Source organism: Pseudoliparis swirei, chromosome 17 (genome assembly GCF_029220125.1).
Source record: "Pseudoliparis swirei isolate HS2019 ecotype Mariana Trench chromosome 17, NWPU_hadal_v1, whole genome shotgun sequence".
In the NCBI taxonomy this organism is placed as follows: Eukaryota; Metazoa; Chordata; class Actinopteri; order Perciformes; family Liparidae; genus Pseudoliparis; species Pseudoliparis swirei.
Genome location: NC_079404.1, coordinates 3,964,191 through 3,986,295, shown reverse-complemented (window position 1 = coordinate 3,986,295; position 22,105 = coordinate 3,964,191). Strand labels below are relative to the sequence as shown.

The 22,105-nt window shown below is 43.2% G+C and overlaps 1 protein-coding gene across 1 annotated transcript in view; it reads left to right on the top strand.

The window, feature by feature from the left end:
- LOC130206762 (collagen alpha-1(XIII) chain-like) overlaps positions 1 to 15,663 on the top strand; it is a 57,875-nt gene extending 42,212 nt beyond the window's left edge. The window contains exon 3 of the mRNA XM_056434860.1: positions 15,420 to 15,663. Coding sequence (XP_056290835.1) covers positions 15,420 to 15,496 — 77 coding nt within the window. The 3' untranslated portion in view covers positions 15,497 to 15,663. The remainder of the gene's footprint in view (positions 1 to 15,419) is intronic.
- The last annotated feature ends 6,442 nt before the right edge of the window (positions 15,664 to 22,105 follow it).

The following is a 22,105-nucleotide window of genomic DNA, read 5'->3' as shown; positions in this document are numbered from 1 at the left end:
TATTTTTGAGGGGGCAATTTTTTTTAAATGGCAATAATAACACGATTAGGCAGCAATAAGTCTATTAGGCAGTAGTCTACAGATTCAAAGTGTTTTCTTGGATTTTTTATATCATAAAACATAAATCAGACAATCATATTACATTTTATTCTTATTTCCTTGTGGTTATTTATTATTACATTTTTTAAACAACAATTAAAAATTATAACTTAATTATTAGTTATTTTATAATTAAAAATGTCAATTCAATTCAGTTTATTTGTATAGCCCAATTTCACAAATTACAAATTTGTCTCGGAGTGCTTTACAATCTGTACACATAGACATCCCTGCCCCAAAACCTCACATCGGACCAGGAAAAACTCCCAAATAACCCTTCAGGGGGAAAAAAGGGAAGAAACCTTCAGGAGAGCAACAGAGGAGGATCCCTCTCCAGGATGGACAGAACAATAGATGTCATGTGACCAGAAGGACAGATTTAGAGTTAAAGCACATTCAATGAATATGACAAAGTGTATGAATAGTTGGTAGTAGGCATATTCCACGATGGAGACCTCCACGATCCATCAGGCAGATGGAGGTAGAGAGGAGGAGTGGGCGGAGTCTCAACAGTCACAACAAAATTATATTTATTGATTTTTTTGTGTGTACCTACCTAGTACAGGAAGTACAGAGAGGACACACACAACAAAGAACAACAACAAAACGCGATTAAATTATCTAAATTATAGGGCATTTTCTCCTAGTGATATCAGGGGCAAAATAAAATTTCTGAGGGTCAGTTTTGCCCTTTGCCCTCGTGTATTTCCGACGCTGCATGACACCAACATGCATTATGATATGACTCCTCCCACCTCGCGTGGGCATTGGCTGCAGCTCGGTGGGGTCCATCTGGTCCTCCTCACCACGGCGGTGAAGGTCAAAGTGTCTTTGAGTGAGACTCTAAACCCAAGTTGTTCCCATCAGCTCCTCCGACACCGAAGACGGGTGAAGTGCAGAGTTCACGTTTTATGTCTGCGCCTTAATGTACCGAGTAATAAAGTTGAAGGTTTTCTGTACGTACTGAAAAGGCCACGCAGGAAGAACAGAGCTTTGGCCTCACATCACACGCCTGAAATAACCCGATGTCGTTATTTGTGGCGTGCACCTCCCAGCATCGTGTGTGTGTGTGTGTGTGTGTGTGTGACCGTCTTTATAGCAGCTGGTATGAGTGAGGCTGATGATGGTGATCAGCGCTTTGAGCCTGTCAAGGCCCCCTTCGTCGTTTCCGCGGCTTAATCCCCATATGTGTGCGTGTGCGTGTGTGTGTGTGTGTGTGTGTGTGTGTGTGAGAGAGAGAGAGAGAGAGAGAAACCATGGGGGGTGAGTGTGTTTCAGTGTGAGTGTTGTTGTTATTGTTTAGCTTGAGTCAACATCAGCTCAGCAGGGAGGTGACGACTAATCCAGAGAGGTGGAGCGCGAGAACTGATGCTCCCTCTCTCATGGCCCCCTGCAGTGTGTGTGTGTGTGTGTGTGTGTGTGTGTGAGTGTGTGTTAACATGCACTGAATGTTCCATTAATAACTTTGTGTTATATCAAAAGGTATTTCTATACTTCTTACACTCTTTTACACGATTAGTATTTGCATATGATAATGACGTCATGCATGAATATGTTTCAGTATTCAAGTCACTGTTTTTTATAATGCAGCTAATGGTCGACTTACTTAATTCTCTTTTGCTTTTAACTGCACAAATATGGCCAAATTCATAATCACAATTATTTTTTTAATCAATATTGATATGAATATTCATCGCTTTAGGGAAAACATAGAGGTTTTTTCTATTTTCTTGGGAGTTTTTCCTGATCCGATGTGCGGTCCTGGGACAGGGATGACGTAAATTTGTAATTTGTGATATTGGGCTATACAAAATAAACTGAATTGAATTGAACATATATGTGTTTTATTTTCACGCTGTGCTACTTTACTGCTTATGCACACATCTCAAAATAAGACTGCTCCTTATTCACGTGACTCATTGGACAATACGTATTATCCTGCCATCACCACTGTATATCTGTATGTTCCATCTGTATATGGCTTTGCCTTTTTTAGAGTTCATATACAGCACATTTCGCACCATTTTTTACTTTAATGCAATTGCTTTTTTGAACATGGGCATTAATCCGAGCTGGCACTTTATACCCATCTAATCATTGTAGGGCCAGCGCTCTCTCCCAGGGCCCCGGGGCCTCCATAGGTTTATTGTCTCTATACTCTATATACTACCCAGAGATACCTGGTGGAGTGGGGAGGGGGATACCTGTGAATTATTGTTGCCATATCAAATTCAAACCCAGACTGAAGGAAAGAATACAACAGGTGTATCACGACTGGTCACTTTGAACACGCCCACCCACCAGCTCCCCTCCCCCCAAATCCCACCCATTCATCTGGTCACCGGTAATCATATCTTCATTCAATTCAATTCAGTTTATTTTGTCCAGCCCAATATCACAAATTACAAATTCCCCTCAGAGGGCTTTACGATCTGTACACATACGACATCCCTGACCTTTGACCTCACATCGGATCAGGAAAAACTCCCAAGAAAATAGAAAAAACCCTTTCATGGAGAAAAAAAGTGAAGAAACCTTCAGGAGAGCAACGGAGGAGGGAATTAGTATAAAGTAAAATACTCTAAACCTATGAGAATCTACTAACAACTAAAAACAAGACTGAAAGGAAGACCTTTATAAAACATGTTGAGGTCTTGTGAAATGCCCTGCAGAGACCATGTGAATGATGGGGCCCTACAGCCGGCAGGTGCCTGCAGCCAACAGGGCCTTTGTTATTTTGCTGTTGCTGGGTGGCTGCTTGTGGTAGATGCTATACACACAGTGTGTGTGTGTGTGTGTGTGTGTGTGTGTGTGTGTGTGTGTGTGTGTGTGTAGGTTTATCTCATCCGGTCTTTCTGTGACTTTAACCTGGAAACGTACAAACTGCTGGACCGTAATCTGAAGATAGACAAGAGGCGAAGGTTACAATACCAGGGCTCTCAAGTGTCACGCATTTCAGTCTTAAGTCACGCACTCCCGCCACACATCGTATTTCTCACGCTGAAAAAAACTCTCAGCTATTTAATGTTTGAATGTGCCGCAGCGCGCAAACATGGAGGAATCAAGCGCTCCCCTGGAGTTCTGCTGTGAGGAGCCACTTATCAGCCAATCAAAAAAAAGAAATGAGCTACACAATAGCCAATCAGAAAAAAACCCCGTATCTGTTGTATCTGTGTAAGATTTAATCCAGCAACCAATAAAGCATCCTGGAATTGCGTGCGACTGACTGATATCCGAAAATGTCGTTCTACAGAGGGGGGTGATGGAAATGTCACTCTTGCCTGTCTTCAAAACTTGAGAGCCCTGCAATACACAGGTGCACTTGTCCCGTTAGCTTAAAGCGGTTGCCCGCGATTTAACGGTCAATTCATCAGGAACAACTCAAACTCAGCCAGGAGCTTTTTCAAAAAAGCTGCTCGCTCTGTTGCTATTATCTTGCTCATAATGTATTCGGACTTGTTATGGAAAAACGTCTCGGCTACAGCCAACGGTTGAATCATGAAGGGACTTGAAGAGAATATGGTGGCAACAACACGTCGGCCTCGCTGCTTCTAGATAAACAGATGATAACGAACTGACAACAGAGCGGGGAGTTGGAGCTGGATTCATAAGCGGGCCCTGTACAACAAGCGCTGAGGAACGATCCCAAACAAGCCGAGGCGGACTGACACACCTCTGCGGTTCGCCCCGGTGAGATCATCGGCGTGGACTTCTGTGCGTCCCCAGCTGATTGTTCACGAAAGTCCCCAGGATGTGGTCTTCAGGAGGGGAAGTCTGAGGATGGTCCCGGTTCCCCCGGTCCGACATCTCCTCACATCCTGAATTACACATTCCGCTCCCGGTCTGTCCGACAGATCGATTGGAAAGACAGACGGACGGACTGTCGTACATTTAAAATGTGTAATTGCGAGTCCGGTGGAGACCCCTCGTCCACCAAGGGGGCCTTGCTCTGGACCACTTCGTGATAAGATCCCTGTTGGAGTTCAAATCGGTAAACCACCTTCCATTGCGCCTCGGAGTTCGGCGAATGGCAGCTCCCCATCGGGGGTCCTCGGTGTTTGCTGTCACGGTTGACCCACTCCACTTCACGTGTGATGACATGGATATCCCAGATGATGAGGCCTGATGCCACCGAAGGGGGTGTTCAGAGAACCAGTGTGTTGCCACGGTGGCTCGGTCTCGCTCCAGCGAGCCCAAATGGACCCCAGGGCCCCCTTTGCTGTGGCCCCTCAGTTTGCTCGGAGGTTCCACTCTGCTGATCTGAGACACACTTTTTGTTCCTCAGGTGACAATCGAATAGCAGATGGTTGATCTGGACCAACGTGATCAGCACTGGGAAGAGGCCAAGTGCTCTCTCTCTCTCTCTCCGAGCTTCCTCTGTCCGGAAACCCCAGATATATTGTTTTATCATCACCCCATAGGAGTGAGCGGACATTTTGAATTGTTGAATTGGATTTTGTGACAGGAGTGAGATCGCTGTTTTGAAAGCTTTGCAGTCTGTAAACCCAGAAGGAGCGTGAACAGCGGCCACCGTAATCTTAATCTGAATCACTTGTTCGGAAACGCAGCCCTAAAGTATCAGACTCTTCATTCATTGGCACATTCGGATTAGTCGGCTTTGGTGATTTTGGTATGGAAAGCCTTCTGGTTTCCGTTTGTAGTGTGAGTGGTATCGACCAATCACGGTCGAGCAGAGCTAAAAGTGCACATTTAAGAACTCATTTAAGAACATATTAAAAAACTTAAGAACCTATTTAAGAACCTATTTAAGAACCTATTTAAGAACTCATTTAAGAACTCATTTAAGAACTCATTTAAGAACATATTTAAGAACTCATTTAAGAACATATTTAAGAACTCATTTAAGAACATATTTAAGAACTCATTTAAGAACATATTTAAGAACTCATTTAAGAACATATTTAAAAACTCATTTTTGAACTCATTTAAGAACATATTTAATGTCATTCTTTTAAGTCAACATAAACATTTAAGAACACATTAAGAACATATTAAGAACTCTGGATTTAATTGAACTCATTTAAGAACAAGGGTAAAATTTAAGAAATATTTAAGGTAACAGATTGATTCGGGTCATAATGACCCTAAGAACACATTTAAGAACATATTTAAGAACTCATTTAAGAACATATTTAAGAACTCATTTAAGAACATATTTAAGAACTCATTTTAGAACTCATTTAAGAACATATTTAAAAACTTAAGAACACATTTAAGAACACATTTAAGAACTCATTTAAAAATGTAAGAACTCATTTAAGAACTCATTTAAGAACTCATTTAAGAACATATTTGAAAACTTAAGAACTCATTTAAGAACTCATTTAAGAACAGATTTGAAAACTTAAGAACCCATTTAAGAACTCATTTAAGAACTCATTTAAGAACACATTAAAAAACTTAAGAGCACATTTAAGAACTCATTTAAGAACACATATAAGAACTCATTTAAGAACTCATTTAGGAACACATTTAAGAACTCATGTAAGAACACATTTAAGACAAAGCAAGGTGTTTCTGTTTCATATGAGTTTAATTTGTGTTTCTACAATAAAAGAAAGTATAGAAGTGACACTACGAAAGAATGCGTCGTGTCTCTCCTTCCTCCTGCATCCAGTCTCTGATACCCGCCGGCTCCACAGGAACCCCAGAAATGCAGCAGCTGGCCCCCAGGGGCCTCTGCTCGTCAGACTGCTGTACGATGGTTCAGAGAGCAGTTGTAATCACCGCGTCCACTGTCGCTATTAAGCTTCTAAATGTACCATGCAACCCAAATATTAGCAGTTTCAGTACTGCCATTTAACGATAGGGTTAAGTCAACATATCGGCCATTGTCGTCATCATTACAGTCTTTCCAGCTCATATTGAGAGGATGAAGAGTCCCAGACTAGGAACAATAAACATCTTAAAATGAATACCTTCAACTTGATTCCCAGCTGTAGCTTTATCTTGGTTTTCTCTGTAGTTTAGGTTTAGAACCTGGGTGGCATGCAGAGGTGTGTGTGTGTGTGTGTGTGTGTGTGTGTGTGTGTGTGTGTGTGTGCGTGTGTGTGTTTGACTGTAGATCTGATAGGCAGATGTGTAGGATACTCAAGTAGATCCGATCTGAGTGTGTGTAGATGGGCAGAAGACATCTGGAAACAGAGGACTGATGTTTATGTGACGGACACAGAAGGACAGACTGACGTGGGAAGAAAAACAGAACTGAGCTTTTCTAAAAAACTGCTTCACATACTTCCAGAGAAAAAAACACCCAGAGATGAAAGGAGAGTGGAAGGAGAACATCATTGAAAGAGATTTCTTAAGAGTAAGAGATCTTCCAGCGAAAACTTCTGGGTCTTTCTGGTAAACAAGGAGTTGAAGATGCTTCCCCGTGTTATTGCAACATCAACATTATGTCACCCCGTCTCTTGTTTCCCTCATTCGCTGTCACATCGGGAAAAAAAGCAATTCAAAAATTCGAAATACAAACATTGTTGAACCCATTACAAAGAAATATGGGTACAAAAGAAGTTTTTCAATGAAAATTATACAATTTAAAATAATTGTGTATGGTTACTATTACTATTGGTGATGTCCAAAAGCTTAAAGACGTAACTGACTATCGTTGTTAATATTCATATCAAAAAGTTGCCCTCCATATACACATTTAAACCCTGGCTCTCCATCCTGAATGCCCCACATAAGCTGATATGGAGAGGTAAACAAGCGTCATCTGATATTAACAGGTACATGCACGGTGTAAAGTTGGTTTCACTTCATGAGACTTTTCTGAAGATGCCACAAACATGTTGACGCTTTAGCTCCGACATCTCCCGGATAGTTTACTCTGCGATGTATCGCTCATGATCTTTAGAAGCTTTGATGAGCCACTGACTTGTCATCTGGTAACATCATCTGGCCTTTTGTCAATCCAGCTTCAGCTGCCCTCACTAATCCTACAAAGGGGACATTTAAACTCTGGGACGTTGACATATTTGTTTGGTCAGAATGTTGTTCGAACATTTCCCCCCATGACTTCTCCTCTAGAATATCTCTCTAGACCAACAGCCAACTCCATACTGTATAGTTTAAGGCAAGGAAATCCGAAATTACCCTAGCATGGGGTGTCACGCATCAACGCTCAGCTTTAAAAGCCCCACAAGAGAATATTCCCCCCCCCCACCTATATTCTGTTATCAGAATGGTCTGTTCCGGACGGTATAGCGGGGGTCGGACACAAGGAAGTGCAGAAGGGGTCGCTGGTGGTGAGATGAAGGAATGTGAGAATGTCCTGTCAGTCATAACTCTAAGCTGGAGGTAAACTGCCGTCTTTGCGGCCGGGCCTGTTTTTCTCATTACTGTCTGCTCCGCGTGAAACACGATCCCGTCGTTTCATTTTGTTTGTCTTTGCCGTGGACATGCCATCCCTCATCAGACGTTACTGTTTATTTTGATTGGCTGTTTGGGGAGGAGGAGCGAGACGATCCGCTGAGCGTTGACCTGAAGGTTTACCGCAGGAATTACAAAGCCTCCCCTGTTGTGGGGTCGGATCCTCATTTACCGTCGGTGTTGGAGTGGCCTCACCTGTGCGCCACACGTACGTATCTAGAGATAGTGGGAGCGCAATGTGGCGACCGTTCACAACCCAGAACACATTCAGCTTGAATTGAACACAAAACGTCCTCCCAATAGAGAGCTTGGTCCGGAGCCAGCATCTTCAGCAGCTTCCTTCACTTCACAGAAGATGAACTGAAACTTAATTATGTAGGGATTCTGTGTGCTATTCTAAAGTGAGTGTTTACCCCCTCATGTCTCCATTTGTGCCTGATTCATTTGTTTTGGAAGTGAAAGAACCAATGTGCTTATTTCAGTGTGAAATATTATTATAACAGAGACGATCCTAAAAAGGTTGTTAAAACCGGTAAAAGTTCCTTCACAGCTTGCTGATTTACTGGCTAACACCAGTGATCTACTTTTAACTTCACTACATTTGATAGAGATTCCTTGCCAACTTGTCTGTTCCATATGTATTTTAAACGTATTAAACAAAATGTTATCCCAGCTGTGTGGGCTGGGTGCAAAGATCAGCATAGGAAAAGACATTATCGTCTTTTATGGGCTCGAACAGGACTGAATTTGCACTTGACTCGGTTGTGAATTGCTCTCGTCTGCCTTTGGACTCGATTAAGTGGGTCAGCATTCCGGGATTCACGCTTTGGGCATTCAGAATTCCACTTCAAGTGAAGTCCAATGCATCATATTTCCAAAAAGTGACCCGAGCCATGGCGACCTCCTGGCTGCACGAGTCTGTCACTGTGAATAACAAATGGTGCATTTCCTTCTCCCCACAAACACACTCTGTTCATTCATCATGGCACTGACATTATATCCTGAGTCTATAGGGGTTTCCCTTTTCACCTGAAGGTCATGCAGGGTTTCTGTGTGCTATTCTAAAGTGAGTGTTTACCACCTCACGTCTCCATGTGTGCCTGATTCATTTGTTTTGGAGGCGGGAGTCCAGCCGACTAATGTCTCTGATGAAAGCTCCCATTCCGAGCCTGGCCACATGACATCCAAGAGGACCAGCTAGTGACAAACAGCACACTTGAATATGATGCTGGAGGCTGTTTTTCAGCTAAAAAGACTCTTTTAGAGGCTTTAGGACCCTGACAAATGCATGGCCTTAAATGCTGTATTTACTTTATCGTAAAAATAGGACAAATATTTAGATCTTAGTTAAGGGTTGGGTGGATGTCTAGATACATGGTCCACTATCTGATGCAAAAACATGTGTAAATTCAGCTGCGAATTTATATTTATTCAGCTCAGACTTGGAAAAAAGCCTTCAGTAGAGGGCGATGAGGAACCATATAGTGGGTAGAGGATGATGAGGAACCAGATAGAGGGTAGAGGGGGATGAGGAACCAGATAGTGGGTAGAGGATGATGAGGAACCAGATAGTGGGTAGAGGATGACAAGGAACCAGATATTGGGTAGAGGGGAATGAGGAACCAGATAGTAGGTAGAGGATGATGAGGAACCAGATAGTGGGTAGAGGATGATGAGGAACCAGATAGTGGGTAGAGGGTGATGAGGAACCAGATAGAGGGTAGAGGATGATGCGGAACCAGATAGTGGGTAGAGGGGGATGAGGAACCAGATAGAGGGTAGAGGATGATGCGGAACCAGATAGTGGGTAGAGGGTGATGAGGAACCAGATAGAGGGTAGAGGATGATGCGGAACCAGATAGTGGGTAGAGGATGATGAGGAACCAGATAGTGGGTAGAGGATGATGAGGAACCAGATAGTGGGTAGAGGATGATGAGGAACCAGATAGAGGGTAGAGGATGATGAGGAACCAGATAGTGGGTAGAGGATGATTAGGAACCAGATATTGGGTAGAGGGCAATGAGGAACCAGATAGTGGGTAGAGGATGATGAGGAACCAGATAGTGGGTAGAGGATGATGAGGAACCAGATAGTGGGTAGAGGGTGATGAGGAACCATATAGTGGGTAGAGGATGATGAGGAACCAGATAGTGGGTAGAGGGTGATGAGGAACCATATAGTGGGTAGAGGATGATGAGGAACCAGATAGTGGGTAGAGGATGATGAGGAACCAGATAGTGGGTAGAGGGTGATGAGGAACCAGATAGTGGGTAGAGGATGATGAGGAACCAGATAGTGGGTAGAGGATGATGAGGAACCAGATAGTGGGTAGAGGATGATGAGGAACCAGATAGAGGGTAGAGGGGGATGAGGAACCAGATCGTGGGTAGAGGGGGATGAGGAACCAGATCGTGGGTAGAGGATGATGAGGAACCAGATCGTGGGTAGAGGATGATGAGGAACCAGATCGTGGGTAGAGGATGATGAGGAACCAGACCGTGGGTAGAGGATGATGAGGAACCAGATAGTGGGTAGAGGATGATGAGGAACCAGATAGTGGGTAGAGGATGATGAGGAACCAGATAGTGGGTAGAGGATGATGAGGAACCAGATAGTGGGTAGAGGATGATGAGGAACCAGATAGTGGGTAGAGGATGATGAGGAACCAGATAGTAGGTAGAGGATGATGAGGAACCAGATAGAGGGTAGAGGATGATGAGGAACCAGATAGTAGGTAGAGGATGATGAGGAACCAGATAGTGGGTAGAGGATGATGAGGAACCAGATAGTGGGTAGAGGATGACGAGGAACCAGATAGTGGGTAGAGGGCGATGAGGAACCCGATAGTGGGTAGAGGGTGATGAGGAACCCGATAGTGGGTAGAGGGCGATGAGAAACCAGATATTGGGTAGTGGAACCAGATAGTGGGTAGAGAGTGATGAGGAACCAGATAGTAGGTAGTGGAACCAGATAGTGGGTAGAGAGTGATGAGGAACCAGATCGTGGGTAGAGAGTGATGAGGAACCAGATCGTGGGTAGAGAGTGATGAGGAACCAGATAGTGGGTAGAGGGGGATGAGGAACCAGATAGTGGGTAGTGGAACCAGATAGTGGGTAGAGGGGGATGAGGAACCAGATCATGGGTAGAGGGGGATGAGGAACCAGACCGTGGGTAGAGAGTGATGAGGAACCAGATCGTGGGTAGAGAGTGATGAGGAACCAGATCGTGGGTAGAGGGGGATGAGGAACCAGATCGTGGGTAGAGGGGGATGAGGAACCAGATCGTGGGTAGAGTGATGAGGAACCAGATAGTGGGTAGAGAGTGATGAGGAACCAGATCGTGGGTAGAGAGTGATGAGGAACCAGATCGTGGGTAGAGAGTGATGAGGAACCAGATCGTGGGTAGAGAGTGATGAGGAACCAGATCGTGGGTAGAGGGGGATGAGGAACCAGATCGTGAGTAGAGGGGGATGAGGAACCAGATAGTGGGTAGTGGAACCAGATAGTGGGTAGAGGGATGAGGAACCAGATCGTGGGTAGAGGGGGATGAGGAACCAGATAGTGGGTAGAGAGTGATGAGGAACCAGATCGTGGGTAGAGAGTGATGAGGAACCAGATCGTGGGTAGAGGGGGATGAGGAACCAGATCGTGAGTAGAGGGGGATGAGGAACCAGATAGTGGGTAGTGGAACCAGATAGTGGGTAGAGGGGGATGAGGAACCAGATCGTGGGTAGAGGGGGATGAGGAACCAGACCGTGGGTAGAGAGTGATGAGGAACCAGATCGTGGGTAGAGGGGGATGAGGAACCAGATCGTGGGTAGAGGGGGATGAGGAACCAGATCGTGGGTAGAGGGGGATGAGGAACCAGATCGTGGGTAGAGTGATGAGGAACCAGATCGTGGGTAGAGAGTGATGAGGAACCAGATCGTGGGTAGGGGGGGATGAGGAACCAGATCGTGGGTAGAGGGGGATGAGGAACCAGATCGTGGGTAGAGGGTGATGAGGAACCAGACCGTGGGTAGAGGGGGATGAGGAACCAGATCGTGAGTAGAGGGGGATGAGGAACCAGATCGTGGGTAGAGGGGGATGAGGAACAAGATCGTGGGTAGAGGGGGATGAGGAACCAGATCGTGAGTAGAGGGGGATGAGGAACCAGATCGTGGGTAGAGGGGGATGAGGAGTCAGATCGTGGGTAGAGGGGGATGAGGGCCTGTCGTCCCACCATCAGACTGCTAGAGAGGGGTTGCTTTATCTCATCTTTCAGCTTTGTGGTGCCACAAAAACACTTCAAGTGAACTTGGGTGTGCATTGATGGCCAAATATTATGAAATGCTTGATCAGGTGCCCGGGCCTCCCGTTTCCTCTCAGTTTATATATTCAGGCCTGAATCTAATCTTTTCCATTCATCATGCCATCAAGAAATGCTCAAATCATTTTGGATTTTTTTTTCTTTTCGTCCTTGGAAAGTTTCTTTGTTTTCTCTTCACTTCCTCCTTTTCGGTTCGGATCAAGCCGATGTGATTAGAGCCAGACCCCCTTGGCCGCCTCTCGTCCGTAAGCCGTGTGATGTTTATGTTGGTGGTTCTGCTTTTGTTATTAGCCTAACAGGCCAGAGCTGTGAGAGAGAGCCCCTCCGTCTTAACACGAGGAGCAGTGCGGAGCGTGGACCTCCTCCACCACATGGCAAACGCATCGACTCGTCCTCCATTCATTCCAGCAATCTCTCTCTCCCTCTCTCTCTCAGTCTGAGCTTCTGTTTTAATAGCTCGCATAGCGTAGTGTGGCGGCTACCATTTCTCCTGCCTGGAAACTCTATTCAAGAATGAATCACCTCTTTAAATCCTCGCAGCACCTCATTCTTAAACTTGGCCAAAGACGAGCTCATGAAGTCACACGGGGTACGGAGGTTCCAACCCCGGCCGGTCGTCAGGGAGAGATATCGTGACAAAGCGAGACTGAAAGTACGAAGAGGACACACAGGGGAAGCCCGAGTCAATCGAATCGGTTGCTTTCGGTCGTCTTCAGACTGCAGGGTGTCGGCAAAGCAACTCATTGTCGTATAAATGTCATCTCGCGATTACATTCCTCAGAAAAAGTACGACGCATGTCAGCGGAACAGCCATGAATAACACCGAGGAATTATATCACGAGTGTAAAATGTTGGCTGGTAAAAAAGATTCCTGCAGCGTGTGACTCTAAATGTGTTGGCGGCGCATTGAAATCTATTCCGTATGGTCGATAAATGAGATCCTGCAACAGAGGAGCTGATGAATTATACACCTGGCTCACAAAAACTAGAGGTCAACACAAAACCAGAGAAAAGATGCAAAAGGTAGAGAACCTCTGGTGTAAAGCACTTTATTTAAATGTCACTCTACACGTGAATGCACCTTATTGATAATTATGGAGGTTGGGATATGATTTAACCCTCCTGTTACCTGAGGGTCAATTTGACCCCATTCAATGTTTAATGTCGGTGTTCTTTGGGGTCAATTTGACCCCAGGCTGTTTTTCACTGTGTCAAACATATAAGAAATATCAACTTTTTTATATATTTAAAGGGCTATTTAGGTAGTCAACAAACAAACATAAAGTACCTCACACTTATACTTGGGAAACAATATTAATTCTAATAATTTTCTGGAGGTTTTAATTGCTGGGGTCAAATTGACCCCGAGGGTAAAATATGTCAGTAAATATAAAGGTAACAGGAGGGTTAAACATTGAATGGGGTCAAATTGACCCAAAGGTAACAGGAGGGTTAAGATGATGAGAAGTTGATCTGTACACTGTGATGGATGTTTATATTGGATTCTTTGAGTTTCCATGACATGTTCATAATTGGAACGATAGCCTAACTATGAGAATAAGATCCAAGTTGTATACAGTGGAACTTTAAAAAAGCGTGCTATAAGCAATGAGATAATATATGTCATTGCTGCTTGTTGACGTGATTTTCCTGGCTTCACTTCTTCTTGTGTCATCATTTCATCCACCAGGTTGTGAGAGGAATAAAAGTATGAGCGTAAAGTTGTAAAAAGGCCTCTCAATGAAGAAGAGGGTGACAAAGTGCATGCTGGTGTCTGAACCCATACATAAAACACTCCTCTGTGGATTTGTTGTTTTTACCTTCACTGAGTAATGTGCCGAAGGGTCAGGCGGAGGGAGGCGGGGCCCCATCGCGGGAGGAAGAGAGCGGCGCCTGGATACCGCTCCCGTTGGATGAATAATGTTGTCGTGTCCTAGAGATGATTTAAGGGCAGGATTCCTGAAAGTCTCGAAATATATATGAGGAAATTGGATAATAAGTTTGAAGGAATGGAACAGAATATTGTTGGACCCGGTCAGTTGACGGTACCCATCATGTCACGACTGTTGAAGCCACAGAGAGAGGACAATGTGCCACAGAATATGTAATCTTCTTAACTCTTACACAATAATAATTGTAATTGTTGACCTGTTAATAAAAATAACAGGTCAACAACACACAAACTAAACAGTACAAACCAACACCGGGGAATGAGACAAACAGAGTTTAAATACACAGGGTAGGTGCAGGTGATTGGACACAGGTGGAAACAATCAGGCAGCCAATCACAGGGACAGGAAGTGCAGGGAAACTTCAAAATAAAACAGGATGTCACCGTCATACGTGTCTGGGGAAACAGCGACGACGGTGATGTGTGAACGCTTCACCATGTTTGTCTGGTAGCCCCTCCCCCTAAAGTCACCTCTGAGGGTCTGGTAGCCCCTCCCCCTAAAGCCACCTCAGAGGGTCTGGTAGCCCCTCCCCCCAGATCCACCTCAGAGGGTCTGCCCGTCCCGTGTCATTCCTTTTCTTTGTGCTCACCGGTGCATCAATCAGTAACTAGAAGTGATGAAAAATAAACAAAATATCGACATCATAGAACAGGATGGATGCCAAATCCGGTCAAAATTATTTTGCAATGCGCGTTGATTTACTTCCTGTGATGCATAACTGACGGTGAGGCGAGGCAGCGCTCATCAGATGTGAACGCCCCGGAGACTAAAAGGAGCATCTACTGCTGCCAGGATACTGGGAAGGTTTATGTTTATTAAACTTTAATTTGGCTCTTTCCGTTGAGTGAAAGAAGTCATAGAAACATCAGGCAAAAGGTCTTTTATCCAGTTAGAGAGGAGCACATGACAAATAATCCAAACATATTAATCTTTAGCAGACAAGAGAAAATGAAGATGGACACTTGGCATCGTTTTCCGCGACTCTGTCGAGCCTGTTTACGTTGGAGAGGCCTGAGATGGCTGTCTCGTTATCGGACTCCCTTCTGGCCCCGCTTCTTGCCGGTTTAAAGCCTCTCCACCCAGAGAGCTTTTCACTTCCTCTCCCGCCTCAGACGTCCACCCGGCACGCGGCCCGCAGCTCCGAGACGCCGTTTTGAAATCAATCTCGTTTTTTTTTTCCCAACTCAAAGCAGATGAGCTGCAACTGCAATCTCCCGTTTCCACACACACTCCTTCAGGCTCCGGACATCGAGCTGGATGACACGTTGCCTTTTTCATGACAGGGGCCCGTGTTCTTATGCAGGTTATTGAAATGCAATTGGGCCCTCTTGGGTTACGGTGTGGGAGGCGGGTGCATCCGAGCCAAAGCCGCTCAGAAGAAGAAGCCTTGTTCCGGTGCTTCTGTTCGGAGCTTCTTCTTCTTCTTTTTTCCACTCTGAATTTCCCCAGGTTTTCTCCCGCATAATCACTCACTCTTTAAAGAGAGTCTGTCCCTGGCTCTCTTTGGCACGTCTTGAGGTCTTCCTCTTTTTGCTTTATTTGTTGCTCTCATTTATCCGCCGGCATCTCGTATTTTCCGCCCTTTGCTTTCGCTGGAAACCGGCGGAGCCCGAAGACCTCAGACCACTCCGCTTGGAAAAGTCAAACTTTTTCGTCTCCTCCCACAGATCTTTTGTGGCCCCCGTTGGTTCCCGCCGCCCCGAGGGCCGAACAACAGATCACCGTGTTCCAAAGCAGAAGTTGAATGAAACCCTCGGGGCGCCTGAATGCAACCCCAACATTAAGTCAATGAAAAGGAGCCGGGGCGACGTGCTCATTAAAAGCTCCGGCCCGGTTTGCAGAAAGGCGCTGACTGTGCATCTCTAGAGCGGAGATGAATTAGCGAGTGGAGGAAATGTGACCTTGTATCCCGGGGCTCTGATGTTCAGCCTAATTTCCTAATTATGGACCCCGGGCTTTACTAGCTTCCCAAGCTCTAAGTGAAGTGTTTATTGTATGTGAACGTGAAACTAATGCAGTCGATGATTTAGAGGACATTTGTATATAAAGTAAATATACTATTTCTTTCATCACTCAACTGGCTAAAACCACAGAGCCTGCTGTTGTACGTTGGATTTTGGACTTTGCTGCGGTTGCAATTAAATTATGGGTTTCATTTAAAGCGGAATTAATCAATATTTTCATATATAATAGATCAAATGTTTTTGTGTAATGTGAAAGGGTTCAGCAGCTAACTCAGCTCGACAGAGCTTTTTGGCCCTTTTTATGACCACTTGTTGTTGTTGTGTATTTTATTCAGTCAATCACTGCAATATAATACAATATTATTCTATATAATATACAAAACAGAAGGACTGAAAAAGTATAGGTAGAAGCAAAGAATGCTTATATATTCTTATCCTAAATTATTATAATCAAATAAATCAGAAATTTAATATAAAATAAAGGAAAATAAGAAAGAAAAGAACAAAATTATATATATATGTATATACATATATATATAATTTTGTTCTTTTCTATATGTACAGGACTGTCTCAGAAAATTAGAATATTGTGATGAAGTTCTTTATTTTCTCTAATGCAATTAAAAAAACAAAAATGTCATGCATTCTGGATTCATTACAAATCAACTGAAATATTGCAAGCCTTTTATTCTTTTAATATTGCTGATTATGGCTTACAGCTTAAGAAAACTCTAAAATCCTATCTCATAAAATTTTAATATTTCCTCAGACCAAGTAAAAAAAAAGATTTATAACAGCTGAGTGTTTGTCAAGGCTCAGGAAACCCTTGCAGGTGTTTCGAGTTAATTAGACAATTCAAGTGATTTGTTTAATACCCTACTAGTATACTTTTTCATGATATTCTAATATTTAGAGATAGGATATTTGAGTTTTCTTAAGCTGTAAGCCATAATCAGCAATATTAAAAGAATAAAAGGCTTGCAATATTTCAGTTGATTTGTAATGAATCCAGAATGCATGACATTTTTGTTTTTTTAATTGCATTGCAGAAAATAAAGAACTTCATCACAATATTCTAATTTTCTGAGACAGTCCTGTATATATATCCACATACATCTTGTATATATATATATCCACATACATCTTCCATATACATATGTTTCAATCACACTTATAACCCTCAAAAATAGTTTTATAAATAATCCTTTTGAATAAATAATCCTTTGAAGCTGCAGTTGTTAATTTTAATAAATGAGCATGTTTTCAAATATTTTCTCAAATTTACACAAAATCCTGACATTACAATCCGGTTCCTCTGATTTGATCTGTCGTCTTCTACGTCAGTGGAGTGGAGCGCCGGATCTTTTGTAATACATGTGTTTTCCTCCTCCTGAGAGCAGTTTCAGAGAATACTTGTTGAGTCAGGATAATAGCAGCTTTACTGGCACACACAATGCCATTTTTCATCCGCTGGAGAGGGAGCTGCCGGGTGATTATTTAATCCCAAATTTAGCTTTTTAGTTTTTTTGGTGTAATGCCTGATGGAAAATATTCCAGACTCTCTACGAAATGATTTGGCATGCATAGCAAAACACACACACACACACACACACACACGCTCACCTATTTCCCATTCATGGATTGACAGGATTGAGATGAAACAGCTGTGGGGAGTTTGATGGAATTAAAGGTTGTTTGTATAAAACAGGGCAGGTTATCTGGCCTCTAATTGATTTAAGGCATCAGATATCCTGCAAAACGCTGCGTTTACAGTCTGCAGATGGAGATTTCATCAGTGTCGTTCCCCACCCTAAAGCACATTGGCTCCACAGTCATGGGCTCTCAACGTGTCAAATCCAAAAGAGGGATGCAACACTTCTTCCTGACCGTGAACCTCCCTCTATAAAGTCGATGACACAGAGGAGGTTTGACGGGTCGTGCAGGTTCAGCCGCTGTCCCACAGCCAAGAGAATCATTCACTTTACGAGTATAAGAGGCCACCTTTTCATAATCCCCTTTTCTTCACATTTTACATTGTTTCATCGCAAGACCTCAAGTTAGCATGAAGCCAAAGAAATCACAGGCAGCTTTAAAGCTATAAGTGCTCCGTGGTAACGGCAGAGCTGTCTTCTATATACGTAATAAGCAGAGGATGAGGATGAAGAATGGGAGCCTTTGTCCTATCTCTGTCTGCTGCTCGGGATATTTCTTATTTTAACTGAGCCTCTCTTTTTACTGGAAAGGCTGGACACGAACAGAGGAAATGGTGTTTGATTAACTTTTATTTTTATATTTTTTTAAGGTCTAATCATCCCCATGTACCCATAACGTGAATTATACCATTCAATGGTTATAGACTTTGTTGAAGTTGAAGGTAAGGTAAGGTAAAGTGAGGATTAGGCTGGATTATGTCAAGTTTAGGGTAGGTTAGGTTAAGGTTAGCACCAGACAGCAACCTGAAGCCAAATATGAAGAGTCTTAAACTCGCATTCTCTCTGCTGACCAGCAGGGGACATCTCCTCTGGTTGTAAAAATAAGTCAAATTGTAGAGAAGTGGATGAGAAAATGGTTTATTGATTTATTCCCTCACATTGTAAAACGTATTTTATGGTATAAATCTCTAGTTTTCTCTAAGTCTTCTTCAGTACAGCATGATGTTTACATTTAGTAAAATGTGGTCAATAAGACCATAAAGCAGGGTATGCTTAAGGGCGGGGCTAAATGATGATTGACAGGTTGCAGCAGCGTGCAGAAACGTATACGATGTCCTTATGTCACTTTTCAGCAGTCCAAATATGGTAACTTCCTTTTATTAGCCATAACGCAGAATTGCAGTCTTACAAACGGTCTCATCAAAGAGGACCTTTTTCCTTTTTTCTGGTGACGTTGGCCTTTTTACTCACCTCACACCACCCGCACAATTCTCCAGGCTACTTATTGGTCCAAGCTGTTTGATTTGTTTGAAAAATCGCAAAACTGACCCTAAGAAATAAAATATTGCCCTGATAACACTAGAAAAGGAGCAATTTCTTTAATTAATATGATACTTTAATAGCGTTTTGTTTGTGTTCTTTGTTGTGTGTCCTATCTGTACTTCCTGTACTAGATACACAAAGAACATTAATAAATAGAATTTTGAATTATAAAAAAACAAAGAAATAAGTTATAATTGTTAATAGTTATTTAAAAAAAGGTAACGACAATAAATAACCGCAACGAAATTCGAATAAAATGTAATATAATTATCTGATTTATGTTTTCTGTTTTAAGAAAACACTTTGAATCTGTAGAGGACTGCCTAATAGTCTTATTATTGCCTACTAGTCTTATTATTGCCATATTTATGGCAATTGGTCATATACTGTAAGCCTAAATAAGTATTTTTATTATTTTTATAAAGGAACATTTTTATTTTAAAAGGTCCAAAAAGTGCCATCAAGTCTTTTTATTTTAAATGCTCCTGGATTTCAGTCAGTAGGGGAAAAAATTCCCCCTTAAAGAATATGCAAATGTCCTCCCCTGCTTTCAAATGTCCGATCCGTCAACCGTCTTCCAGTATCTCCATATTATATTATATTTACATAGAAACGCAGTCTTTTCTTGAATCAGTTTTTGGCGCTCACCAAAATGGAATCCTGGCCCCCAAAACATTTCCCCCCCCCCGGCTGCTGCTTTGTGTTTACAAGGGCAACCGGAGAGGCGACGGCAATCGGAGAGAGCAGAGGTCAACGAGGAGGCTGCGGTGGGTTCGGATCTGGATATTTTCAGAACTGAAATTCCACAGGTTATTCCGGGACCGAGTGGGAGATCGGTGTGGCGGGCAGGTGGGCATGCCATCTTGAGACCGTTTACTCTTTGTAACACAAAAGGTAAAGAGAGCTGACTCTAAAGGGGCCGTCACAGTGGTTGATCTGAAGGTTTATGACTCTTGCAGACGCAGAGATGAAAGTATTCTCGCACTAAATGTTGAGCTTACTCATTGTTGATACAGCCAAGTGTCCTTGAACCGCGTCCTGGAGTTGCATAATTGCTTTGAAAACATGCATAAGTTAGTGTAAGTGGTTCTCAACATGTGTATTCCCTGTGAAATATTGTTTCAGCCAAAATCATTTTGGGTTGAACAAATTATGTAATACACAACAACATCAGTCTCTGATTTAGTATAGGATATCTAAAATACAGTTTCTAAACTTACAATTACATTTTATTTTGAAAGGATTTTTGAATTGATGCTAATTTCATATATATTTTTGTACAAATCTCACGTACCCTCTGGAGTGCCTTCGCGGACCCCCATTTGAGAACCACTGAAGTAGAGCACTTCCTCCAATAGGAGAGGAAAAGGGAACGCCCATGACTTTGCGTGTCGGCGTCCAATATTAGATCTCCATTTCCGGCCCACGTCTAACTAGCGCTGTTACATAAGCAGAAACAACAGGTGTCTGCAATGGTTTGACGGCAATGACATCGATGCAGTGGAGCTAAATCCCTTTTAGTGTGTGTGTGTGTGTGCGTTTACGAGCGTGACGTTTCTTTCATGTTGTGCCCGCTGCTTGTTGAGCTGTTGCTTCGCCGGCTCTGCTCCAGGCGCCGCTTCGTACGCTATATTTGAACCCCCCCCCCCCCCCCCGGGTCCCTCCCAAAGTGCCTTTGGATCAAGGTGCTCTGCAGTATGTCCCTTGGGTGAGTGATCCCAGCCAACAGGATGTGATGGCAGGCCCAGAATGCAACAGGAATGTTGCTTCCATGTTTGCTTTTCCCCCCTGTTGCATTCAAAGACGGTCTAAGTTTACCCTTTAGGGGGTGGATGGCAACCGCAGGAGAGACTCGGCAGATCCCGTCTCATAACAGAGATCGTGCAAGCGATGCGATTGTGGGCGCTCACATCGTGTACCAAGAGTAGATGAAAGTTATAGTCCCTCCCCCTGTAGGTGCATTTAACGAAGTAATACAGTCGAGGTTCAGATGAGAAGCATTGACCAATGGGAGCAGTCAATGATGACAGGTGAAAGAGAGGTGCTACCAGTTCTCTTTCAATGGATTGATGACGTAATAGAAACACGTATACGCTACGGGATGAATGCTATTCCCTTGTGTGTATTTTCTTCGATGCATGTGTGTTAATCTGTTGCCTATATGAAAAGTATTATTTCCTCGCAGGGCACTAGGGCCATACTATATGGTAGCTTTTATTCAGTTAGCCCTCCTGTTACCTTTCGGGTCAATTTGACCCCATTCAATGTTTAATGTCGGTGTTCTTTGGGGTCAGTTTGACCCGAGGCTGTTTTTCACTGTGTAAAACATAAGATATATCAACTTTTTTATATATTTAAAGGGCTATTTAGGTAGTCAACAAACACACATAAAGTACCTCACACTTAAACTTGGGAAACAATATTAATTCTAATAATTTTCTGGAGGTTTTAATTGCTGGGGTCAAATTGACCCCAAGGGTAAAATATGTTAGTAAATGTAAAGGTAACAGGAGAGTTAAAAAAAGACAAATATTCTTGCTCATCCTTGAACTGCCTGAGTGAATGTGTGGCAATGCATGCTCCGCAGAAACTATTACTGTTGTGCAGTGCCTTTTGGGGAGTATTTAGAAGAATGTTTTTCTCACTGAACTTAGAAGACTTAGTTAAAAGACTTTCTTTGACATTTTGCCCTCGAATCTTTCTGATGTGAACGGCCCTACAAGAACCGAACGACATGACGAGTTACTCCCATAGAATCTCTGATCAAATCAAACCAATCCTTGGGGACTTGAGGAGTTAAGCCAATGTCCTCCACTTCCTCTGGTCAGTTTTATGAAATTGAAATCCATGCTGAGCCTCTCCTAAAACCTTGTCCGTTCCTCGGGTTTGGGGGTATTAAAGTAACATTCATAACATCCGTTGACATTACAACTCTGAACTCCTACTTCATTCTTTTTCTGACCATATTTGAGTTTTTTATAGGAGTCCTTCCTCCCCTTCTCTTTTCCCGCTTATACGAGGTCGAAGTGTACAGATGGGACGGACCAGACTGAGGAGCAGCAGTAATAAACCTGCTCAGAAGACAAAGCGGGGGATTTGATTCGACCTTTCACAGGACAGATTGGGCATTAGTGGTTTTCCCCACCTCGCTGCGATTGACGTAACAGCCTCTTTCGTGGCCCTCGTCTGGATTCAGCAGTCATTGATTTTTTTTTTGGATCACCTCATCGTGCTCGTGATAAGGTCAAGGGGAAGCATATTGTTTTTTTGTCAAAGGTCTATTGGTTTTTTACAATCTGAAATAAACAGTTTTGATAAGGTTTCCGTGTCTGTGGATGCTAATAAAACCAACCAACATGACAATTGAGTCTTTTATAGAGGGGATTTCACGTCATTGAAGGGCTCCACCAAAGT